General features: G+C 39.1%; 1 protein-coding gene across 1 annotated transcript in view; it reads right to left on the bottom strand.

Annotated features, from left to right (window-relative positions):
- LOC127956544 (proton myo-inositol cotransporter-like) overlaps positions 1-12,054 on the bottom strand; it is a 74,900-nt gene that overhangs the window by 21,791 nt on the left and 41,055 nt on the right. The window contains exon 4 of the mRNA XM_052554576.1: positions 11,811-11,919. Within this exon, the coding sequence (XP_052410536.1) occupies positions 11,811-11,919 (109 nt within the window). The remainder of the gene's footprint in view (positions 1-11,810; positions 11,920-12,054) is intronic.

Here is a 12,054-nt window from a genome sequence, read left to right as displayed (position 1 = left end):
GGTAGTTCCCTTGCTGTCTATGCAGGGTCAGAAAGCTCTCAGATATCATCAAAAATATCTTATTTTTATCTCAATTATGAAGATGAATGAAGGTTTTACCAGTTTGGAACGATATGTGGGTGAGTAATCAAAGAGATAGTTCACCCAAAAATGAAAATTCTGTCATGAATTACTAACCCTCAAGTCGTTCCAAACTCGTAAGACCTTTGTATATCTTCAGAACACATTTTAAGAGATTTTTGTGTACATTCCCAGAGCCCTTTGACAGAAAGGGTACTACCACGATCAAGGTCTTATGTCAACAAGGACATGCGTCAGCACGAGCATGCATTGTTTACATGAAGAGGAACTGCGCACATGCTTCGTGATACTCCCCAAAATGAAGGCAAGCTACAGCAGACTGGATGAGGAGGAGAATAATTGTTGAACAAAGTTGTTATTTTTGTTTTCTTTGTGTACAAAAGTATTCTTGTAGCTTTGTAAAATTACGGTTGAACTACTGATGTCCTTACTACATTTCTGGACCTTGATCGTGGAAGTACCCTTGCTGTCTATGGGAGGGTCAAAGAATGCATCAAAATATATTAATTTGTGTTCCATAGATGAATGATGGTATTACGGGTTTTGAATGACTTGAGGGTGAGTAATTCATGACAGAATTTTTATTGTTGGGTGAACTATCCCTTTAATGAGGCACACAGTATATCACGACAAGAAGCAAATAGGTTATATTTTTTAACCTTAAGAATGTTATATTATTATTTTTAGATTCCTTTATCGTAAAATAATGACTGAAGATCTCAGGCTCTTGGAGTTTTTTTTTTTTTTTTGCATATGGACTGACTCATAGAGCAACAGATTGCTTGTGCTTTGTTTGGTTGAATCTCAGACACAATCCATCTTCTTGATAAACGTGATGTAACAGGAGTAAAGGGACGTAATAGAGAACAGTCTGAGAGCACTGGGGGGACTGTGGACTCACACTCAGCACTGAAGCCAGTGAGAAATGTGTGTGTGAGAGAGAAAAACAGAGGGAGTCACTAAGAGAGAGACAGACAACGAGGTAGAGAGAGAAGCACTCCCATGGGGACTAACCTATTTCACTAATGAAAGGAATGAACATTGTTTCGTGCTCAGATGGTATACAGCATTATATACACACACTGATCTGCACCCAACAACACACAAAAGACAACCAAATATGAAAGCCATTCATCTGACCAAAGTATTAAGGCTGTTGATGCATACAGCAGCACAAATGTTGCATAATGGTAATAAAAATTGCTCGCGAAACCTATAACTTGTATTAGATATCAGTAAAGTCTGGTCCACATTGCACGTAATGCTGCCTTTATATCATGTTGGGATGATTTTATGTATGAATTTTATGTAGACAAGATAAGTGCACATGAATGTCACAATAAGTGTTTGCAAATATTTGCTGAAACTATGGATTTGGGAACTGAAGAACTGTTGAACTATGTTGATAATTATTGAACTTGCGATCATAATTGGGTAACAATGCTATGGGGAAACGCACACTATAACTTGCCGTTTCCAAAAATCTTTTGCCATTTTTGTTTGCAGTATGAATCAGATGGTCAGTGAACAGACAGTGGGAGGTCCATGGCTGGTAAGCATGAATCATGCACAGCTCCATACGGATCAAAAATCACAGAACGCCAAAGACCAGTGTTGCCAGTACTGTCACAAAGCCAATGAACAAGTCACAGTGTGGCAGAAAGAACAAAAACAGACCAACCATGTATTGCTCGAACCAATTAGTATCGCAGATGACCGCTAGTGACTCTAATTAGCATCCATCTTTATTAAAACATAGAGATTCCGATTTGCTCTGCCTGTTTTGGCAACAGAGATTAATTTAATTTAAAAAATTTCCAGGCACAGATTACGCTCATTTGCTATGCACGCATACACACACAGGATGCCATCAAAAAAAAAAACACGACCACCCAACATCAGCAAAACTGATCACAACCCTTGAGACTTGTTTAAATGCTAGTATTTCTGTGTTAGTGTGTAACAACGAAGTACCTTAAATGATACATTAATTCATGATTGAGGCATGTGAATAATGGCTTTGGAGTGGGGTGAGGGGAGGGAAAGCTGGTTGCAGGAAAGCAGGCATGTTCAATGTCTGATTGGAAGGAAGCATTAGTACAAGCTAATTACACCAGTGATTCAGTGTACACAGGGGTCTCGCCCCACAGGAGGGGCTGCTGATCACTGATAAAACAAATCTATTGTCCTTGTGTCCAGATGTATCAAGGGGTGAAGACACTGACCTTTTGATTAAAAAATTAGCAGTTCATTTGTGGTTTTATAATATATTGCTGTGTATATATACAGTTGTAGTCAAAATTTTACATACACTTTGCAGTATCTGTGAAATGTTAATTAAATTCCAAAAATGCATGTTATTTATTCATTTTTATTTAGTACTGACCTGAATAAGATAATTCACATAAAATACGTTTACATATAGTCCATTAGAGAAAATAATAAATTTATAAAAATGACCTGTTCAAAAGTTTAAATATGCTTGATTCTTAATACTGTGTTGTTATCTGGATGAGCCACAGCTGTTTAATTAATTAATTAATTAATTAATTAAATCATTCAATCATGAGTTCCTTGATGGTCCTGAACAGTTAAACTGCCTGTTGTTCTTTCGAAAAAAATCCTTCAGGTCCCACATCTTTGGTTTTCCAGCATCTTTTGTGTATTTGAATCCTTTCCAACAATGATTTTGAGATCCATCCATTCTTGTCTATACAGGCTTCTAGTTGATCAGCTGTCTTAGGTCTTCTTTGTCGCATTTTCCTCTCTATGATGCACCAAATGTTTTCTATGGGTGAAAGATATGGACTGCAGGCTGACCATTTCAGTGTCCTTCCTCTACGCAGCCATGATGTTGTAATTGATGCAGTATGTGGTCTGGCATTGTCATGTTGGAAAATGCAAGGTCTTCCCTGAAAGAGACGATGTCTGGATGGGAGCATATGTTGTTCTAGAACTTGGATATACCTTTCAGCATTGATGGTGCCTTTCCAGATGTGTAAGCTGCCAATGCCCCACGCGCTCATGCAACCCAATTCCATTCTTAACTGAGCGCTGATAACAACTTGGGTTGTCCTTGTCCTCTTTAGTCTGGATGACATAGCGTCCCAGTTTTCCAAAAAGGACTTCAAATTTTGATTCGTCTGACCACAGAACAGTTTTTCACTTTGTCACACTCCATTTTAAATGAGCCTTGGCCCAGAGAAAATGACTGCGCTTCTGGATCATGTTTAGATATGGCTTCTTTTTTGACCTATAGAGTATTAGCCGGCAACGGCAAATGGCACGGTGGATTGTGTTCACTGACAATGATTTCTGGAAGTATTCCTGAGCCCATGATGTGATTTCCATTACAGTAGCATTCCTGTATGTTATGCAGTGCTGTCTAAGGGCCCAAAGATCACGGGCTTCCAGTATGGTTTCCGGCCTTGACCCTTACGCAAAGAGATTGTTCCAGATTCTCTGAATCTTTGGATGATATTATGCACTGTAGATGATGATAACTTCAAATTCTTTGCAATTTTTCTCAGAGAAACTCCTTTCTGATATTGTTCCACTATTTTTCGCCGCAGCATTGGGGGAATTGGTGATCCTCTGCCCATCTTGACTTCTGAGAGGCTCTTTTTATACCTATCATGTTGCCAATTGACCTAATAAGTTGCAAATTGGTCCTCCAGCTGTTCCTTATATTTACATTTAACTTTTTTGCCTACCTATTGCTACCTGTCCCAACTTTTTTGAAATGTGTAGCTCTCATCAAATCCAAAATTAGCCAATATTTGGCATGACATTTCAAAATGTATCTCTTTCAACATTTGATATGTCATCCATATTCTATTGTGAATAAAGTTAATAATATAAGTTTATGAGATTTGTAAATTATTCCATTCTTTTTTTACTCACAATTTGTACAGTGTCCCAACTTTTTTGTAATCGGGTTTATATAATATTATATTTATATTATAAATGGTAAGGCAAAATTTTCACCAGCCATTACAACAATCGTCAGTGTCCCATGATCCTTCAGAAATCATTTTTAATATGCTGATTCAATATCAGTGTTGGAGAAAAAAAATGCCGTTATTTTTGTTTATAGATATAATAGTAATAAGCCATCTGAAATTGTCAAGAGGCTACTTTTAGTTGCATACACTAACAAAATCAAAAAGACGTTGCGCCTTTGTAAAATAAAGAAGACAAACAGGACGCACTTTCTGCAGTCTTTGTCTGTGCGCTCTTAAGTGCTGCACAAAACTTAAGCATGGCAAGACTCAACGTATAGTCTATCTGCCTCACAGACATGAGAGATATATCTACATAAAGCTTCAACTGTCTACTTTCAAATTAACCAAATCGAAAACAATTACTCTGTTCAAATCTCTGTTCAAATGTAATCCATTTGAAAGCTGCATTTCTCTCTAACAGTGCTTTCACTGTATTGAAGATGACACACTCCCTGAGAAAACACTAGTTTAATAATAAATAAATAAAATATCTCTTTGATATACTGTATAGTAATTACTTTTGCCAGTGCTTTGAATAGGCTATATATTAAAGCCTCATTATATTTTACTTCCCCCATCGCCAGTGGGTATACATTCAATAAAAAAAATAATATAAAAGTTTTTAAATTTTCAAAAGTCATTTAATCGACCAGAATAAATCATGTTGTAGGACAATGAGCTTTTGCAGGTGCACATTATGTCACTACAGTGTTACAAAGAATAGGCCTATATACTATATACTATATACCGAACCAAATCAATATTTCTGACCAACATAAAATCGGCACACGTGCCCCTATACAATGCTTCTTGCTGAGGTTAAGCCTGACAGACATTACATCCTGAAACAAGGCTTCCTTTGTAAAAAGGACTGACATCTGACAGTACAGAAATGATTGAGGAGTAGTGTATTGTGGGTAAATATGAAATAGCACATCAGGTTAAACCTCACAAATATGTCATATGTGTGTATGATTGTACCTGTAAATTGTTGCTGCTCTACCCTCTGTCTAAACCTGATATGAACAGATTGATTGACAGCAACAGAAGGATAAGAATGAAGGTGTTTGATTGATTGAGAATGTCATTTTATGACCCATTACCCGTCATCTTGCAAAATGACACCTGAGGAAAAGTAAACACACACATTTTTCTCCTCTCCCTCCCATAAACACTTCGCATTTTGCCATGAAGGGTTGCCTAGCAACAGCACACATTCCGAGATTGTTTACAATGCTTGAAAAATAGTTCAGCGCATAAGGAGCGAAAAACACAAGAGATCACGAAGAGGAAATCACACTTTAGTAAGGTCCCCATTAAAGTTCAGCTAAAATGAGAATTATAGGCACAGTCACATCTGTGAATGTGAATAAGCAACTTATGATTTTTTTATCAGTTGTGAATCATCCAGTCTGGACTCCCACATAAAGGAAATTCCATTTGTCACATTTTTTTTTTTTTTTTTTATCATATTAGGATTGTTCCATTATTGGTCCCCAAAGGAAAAATGTCACTAGGCACAACAGCACAATAAAAAGAGAATAAAAACAAAACACATTCCAATAAATACCTAAACATCAAAGACTCTACAAAAAGTTTCCATTGAGTTTCCATTAAAAAAATTTAGGATAGTTTTATAGCTTTATAGTTTTATAGCTTTTATATCAATTAAAAGTAAAACTATTCTCATTAAGAAAAGTATTCATTTTCTGAAAACAACAACAACAAAACAACAACTACTATTACCCAACATTTGTATGTGCTATTTGTTTTTATGTTTATTACGTATTACATTGTTAGCTTAGCAACATGCTAATATCAAACTCTTTAAGGGTATATTGTCAATTTTTGTGCAATTTCTGAGGAGTTACAATCTGTGCATTGTTTGGAATTGCTGTCTATGTAGAGTCTTCTAAATCAGTCACTAGTGGTTCCATTTAAATATCGATGCTTCCTTAAATGTAGTTACCCTTCTAGGGAACTCAATGCTGAATCCTGATGGACACTTTGGGAAATGCAGCCAGCATGAACGGTGCCTGAAGCATGTGTAAAACAACTCCAATCGTATTAGTCCATGTGGCCTGTGATGTCATAGGTGGGTATTTGAAAGTATAAACGGGCACCTGCTGTAAACGTGACCAACTTTTGTTGTCCTCGGAACCATCTGTTTGTCAATGTGTGTGAAACATGACCCGAGCAGCGCTTTGAGGAATGTGTGCCTCCATGTTTGGATTCTAACACTTGTGGGCATATTTTAACCTTTATGTTTTTGTCACAGCAACCACGTGCTCTTTGTTTTGAGTCACATTGATAGCTCTGCTTGCGCTTGTTCCTATTCCCGTGGGATGTGGGGCAAAGCTGTTTGTCTCGGGTTGTTGCTGTGGCTCAGTTTATCTCAGCTCGCAACGATTGCTTTGATCTGCAGTGTTCGCAAACCCTTTACAGACGGGTTGACAGATACCGCGGTTACTGCTCATATTGCTATAACGATGAAGAGTGATCATCGAGTCATTTTTGCTCAGGGCATGCAAGATCGTAGGCGGAGCTATATTCAGCTCAGACATGCCTCTCTAATATGCATGCTATTGTGTGTAGAGAGCCTCACTGGGCATGGATATACTGAATGATCTGTGGAAATATGCTGCAAGCTTTCTCTCTTAGGTTGTTTCAGTAATCTAGTGGTTACGGGGAATGCTCCTTCCTGTGTTTAGCTGGATGGTAAGTTAACAGTCTGTGAGTGTAGCTGTCTGCGGATGATTATTCTTCAGCTCAGGTTTGCTTTGCATGGAATATAGCAGTCTGAAGGCAGCTATGTTCTAGCCTTGTATTTATGACTGGGTTGGGTTCCTGTTGGGCACAAGCTTTTTCTTGTTTTGGAATCTTCTCCTTTAATATAGCTATGTTCTGGCTCGGAGACTGCTCCCCCTTTTTTGGTCTTTAAGTAGTGGCCTCCCTGAGCCCTTGCCTAGACTGAACAGTCTCCCCTATTTGGGTTTTGAGTAAATGGCCCACTTCATGGTCTGGGCAGACTTCAACCCTATCTGAGGGAAATGCTATTTAAGGATAGCTGTGTCCAGCCACCTAGTGTTATGGCTGTTGCTTGCATCAGGCTTTGATCTGGACTAATGGGTTTTTATGTGTTCGCCCTTTAGCAAATCATTTACTTGATGGTCTGGATCTCCTAGTGTGAGCCTCTGGTCAATATATCAGTGCTCAATAGCCTACTATGGGACTGACACTGATTGGAGACTTCCTTAGTATAGCTATCTAAGGGTGGTTATATTTTGGCTATTGTTATGGCAGGATGGGCTTACTTAAATACAGCCCCCTGAAGCTAGTTGTGTTAACTAGCCCTTTCCTGGAATTGTAGCTATCAGAGGATAGCTATGTGCTAGCTCTGTGATTGCTCAACTGCTAAGGGGTTTCAAGTAGCAGTCTCCTTGAGCCCTGCCTAGACTGTGCTGTCTACCCTTATATGGTTTATAATTAGACATCCCACTGCTGGTGGTCTGGGTAGTCTCAGTCGGTCCCCTTCTGCTATCCTTCAGAGGTACAAGACTTTCTGAGAATATCTATGTGCTAGGTTATGGACTTCTCCCTTTCTTAGGGTTTTTACAGTGCTATCTCCCCTGCAAGAGTCGTAAGTAGATAGCCCACTCTCTGTGGTCTGGTCAGCTTCAGGAAGGTTTACCTGGATTTTAGTTTTGGTCCCATCGGGGGGCCCCTTCCCAGGTATATAATTATCTGAGGAAAGCTATGTGACTGCTCCCATTCTTAGGGTTTTTAAGTAGTGATCTCCATGAGCCCCTTGGTCTGGGGAGCCCTCAAGGAAGGTCCTTTGTCATAAGACTCTTTGGATACAGCTATCTGCAGATAGCTGTGTCCTAGCTGACATTGTTGGTAGCAATCTTTGAGACTAGGCTTCCAGCCTCTTAGTGGTCTTATGATGGATGGTTATCTGGAATCAGGCTCCCAATTTATTTGAGGGGCCCAAGGCATCAATGACTTGGCCCCTTTCTGAAGAAAAATTTGGTGCATGTCTGTCATCTCTTTGGTCCTCTCTCACCAGGTGGATAGACATGTGCCTCAGCATGGCATGATAGGATATCATTCCCCAAAGTGTCCACCAGGATGCAGCATTGAGTTCCCTAGAAGGGGAACAACTGGGGTTACATAAGTAAACATTGTTCCACGCTTCCCATTGCTATGCCTTCGGATTGCCTGTTTACATCTCCTCAGAAAACTGAGTGGTGACGTATTCAGCAGGTGCCCTTTTACGCCTGTTTCACATATAATCCGTCAGCAGTGCGTATGCAGTCCGTTTGCCTTACGTATGTTGTGCTGAAGCAGCACAGACTCGTGCTTTCACACAGGGCACGTTTGCAGTCCGCTACTGATCCGCGGCTGTTTAAGCCACAAAACACAAGCTTTGTCCATTATTTTGATATCAAATCATGTAAAAAAAAAAATTAAATCAAAAAGCTTTTTCAGCATTGTGGTACTCTGTCATCACAGTACAGTAACAATCTTTCATAGACACATTTAAGTTCAAATATAAACAACGTATTACTCATGCATTTGACTGCTTGGAACAAGCTGCAACGCATTTAAACACAACATTAGCCTACTTTTCTTGTTAGGATATCACAAACATTTAAAATTAAAACTCACCACTGACAGAAACAGTCGACTCTCTTGCCTTTTGCATTTAAATCTTTATTACACGCAATCAAACGGTCTTAAATAACTTTGTTTTTCTGACATTATAAAAGTGCATATGTAATGTTGCCTCGTTTCTCTAAAGTTGCTCCTTTTCTTGTTTTAAATCTAGCCAAAACCCATGTGTTGCGTGTGAAACAGTAGGCTTTGATTAGTATACATTTATTGTGAAATGACTGCATTTCCGTGTCAATCCATGTTCATTTTTACCGCGAACAATGCGCTGTCACTTTAATTCAGCGCATGCAGCACAGCAAAAATAGACCTGGAACGTAAACGATCGCTGCACTGCTGCAGACCCACTGCTCCTCGAACGGATTGACGGACCGCAACCGCGTGCAGTGTGAACGCTGGAATCCGTTAACATGGGTGCGTAAAAAAATACGCAACACATACGCACCGCAGACGGAGTATGTATGAAACGGGCGTTATACTTTAGGGTACCTACCTATGACGTCACGGGCCACGTAGATCAATAGGATTGGAGTTGTTTTACACATGCTTCAGACTCCGGTCATGCTGGCTGCATTCCCCAAAGTGTCCCCCAGGACGCAGTGTCTCGTTCCCTCTCAGGGATCCAAGTTTCAAGATTTTTATTTATCGCATACAAGATTACATAAAGCATATATAACCAGCAGTAAAATGTGAGGAACGTGGGTTACATGGGTAACCCGAGATCGTGACAAGGCAAGCAAATCAAGCAATTGCTTGGGGCCCCAAGCTGGCTTGGGACCCCAAGACAATGACTGGTTAAGAATAAAATGCAACAACACTGTGTGAGCGCCCCTTTGATCATCAATGCAGTAAAGTGCAATGACACTGTTATCGGTATCACCCTCAAGGGGGCCCTCTCAGTAGTCGCTGACAGCAGCCAGCCGACCACGTGATCTCTGCTGCCGGCAAAATACAAAACCTCCTCTGCAGTCATGAAGTGGAATTAACAAAACAAGATAGTGGTAAGTGATAAATTACACTGGATATAATAGCTCTAATTGTCAATCTTGTACAAATGGTGTAATTTTGCAGCAGGTAGGCTAGCAAAAATATGTTTGTTATCTGCCTGCCTGACGGCAAATGCTGCTTGTAGCGAACAGTTAGTGAAACTTTTTGTTCGAACGGACAGAATATGGTTACTGTAATATGTTTTTTTATCGGGATAAGGGAGACGCAGATCTATTCTAGACCATGTAGCCACTTCCCCATTTGACATGCTTAATTACATATACATTGAGAATCTACTGGATTTGTACAGTAATTTAAACATTGCTTTGCGTCTACTCCTGACTCTCCATGTGTCAGTGGCCTCTGCTGAGAGGAGCTTTTCAGCTTTGAAGCTGATAAAAAATTACATGAGGTCCACTATGAACTGAAAAATGTTAATGTGAGTGTGTATGTGTGTGTGTGTGTGTTTGTTTAAGTTTGTTGGATTTAGTTGTTGTGCACTTTTTTAATGTATATTTGATTTTATGGTACAATGGTGTTTTTTGCAAATGTTCAATTGTTGAATTTCAAATATTTTTTCAAACAGTATTTGCACTCTAATCATTTTTTATTTATGCACAGTATATGCAAAAGCAGTATTTGCACTGTAAACCTTTTTATTTATATAAAGTGTGGGTGAACTTAAAATGTGGTACTTGTAGGCTTTGCGTGTGTGCGGGGGGCGGGGGGGCCTCAATGTCTATTTTGCTTGGGGCCCCCAAATTCCTTCAAATGGCCCTGCCCGAGATGTTCCATATGGAGACCTCAAGGCAGCTATGTAGGTTTCTAAAACAGAGTTTATGAGTTTTGTTCTAAGCAACCATAATAAGTTATTTTGTAAAATGCTTAAAATAAATGAAAGAACTTTACAACATGGCCACCTAAGAAATTAACAGAATTAATAAGAGTATTTTATTTGGCACCAGCTGATTTAGGTTTAGTCTTGCCAGATCTCGCGAGACAAATAAGCAACCAGGCTTGTGAAAACAAGCCCAAAACAAGCTACTTTTTCTACGGAGCCCCCCTAGGTTCTGGGAAGAGAAAAATAAATAAACTTTGTGCACGGTTTTACAATTCGTGGGAACAGATTTTAAACTGTGGTTCCAGATTGTCAATTTACATCCATGTGGACAGATTGGTAAACTGTGCGCAGATGGTACAGTTTTTTTATTTTTCTCCCCCCTGAGCTTTAGGACAATGACCACAAGAGGGAGTTAAACCACTTTTTAACATCATTTAACATTAGAAAACTGATGGGATATTAAATATAGACTGATGTACCGAGTACATTATATTCACAGTAAACATCGGATAATTCAAATTTGTATATTTGTATATGTTTCTATAAAACATATAGAAAATATCTGCTTGATAGCTAATTATGAAGCTGGGAACAAGCCCAAATAAGCAAATACACTTTAGAAACAAGCCCAAAACATTGTGACCCGTGACTACCAATATTTGTAAGCGCCTTTACAGAAAAACAAGCCCAAAGTCGCGTATAATAAGCGGACTTGGCAACACTGGTGCAGTGCTGTGTGCTCATGCTGTGTGTCAGACAGACTCTGATTGGTCCTTCGCCTTTTCAGTCTCTAGAGTGTCATAACCGGACACCGCCACATCGCGTCACATGGTTCCTGTACACTTCCTGGTTGTTATCTGCCCATAACAACACTGATACACCTCTTTACACACAAATTATATAACTAATAAACCCGCAATTATGATAGTAAAGCTTTTTCTTTTTAAAATATTTTTATTTTTATGTTTGAGCTTATATATCTCTATTAGTATTATCATAACAGTCTGAGTAATTCTGATTCCTGAACAGTAAATTTTGAAGTGTCAGCTTTGTGAACAAATGATGATTATGTATCTAGTCAGAAAGAATCATGAACAAAAACCTTTTTATTTTGTATGTCATCTCTGTCTCCATGCCAAAAAATGAGGGGTGACTGGTAAGAGGTTAAAGAGATTTGAAGATGATCTGAAAATCGAGCTAAGATTTGAGTAAATGAGACTTACATGACCGTATTGATGCCAGAAAGCTGCTGGAACATCTGGAGTCCACAACCCACAATGAGAGCACGGCGTGCCGGAGGGTAGGTCAGCATGCGCCAGATCACCGGGCCCTCTGAAAGCACAAATATAAATACATATTTACGTCAACATGTAGACCTGCATCAACAACCAGAATGACTCACATACTATTATAAGAACTACCTCTGTTAAAGCCTCATTTACACTGACAGCAATTGGCAAATGGATT

The sequence above is a fragment of the Carassius gibelio genome, chromosome B4 (genome assembly GCF_023724105.1).
Source record: "Carassius gibelio isolate Cgi1373 ecotype wild population from Czech Republic chromosome B4, carGib1.2-hapl.c, whole genome shotgun sequence".
In the NCBI taxonomy this organism is placed as follows: domain Eukaryota; kingdom Metazoa; phylum Chordata; class Actinopteri; order Cypriniformes; family Cyprinidae; genus Carassius; species Carassius gibelio.
Note: the sequence above shows the minus strand (reverse complement) of the source record. Positions and strands in the feature narration are given on the sequence as shown.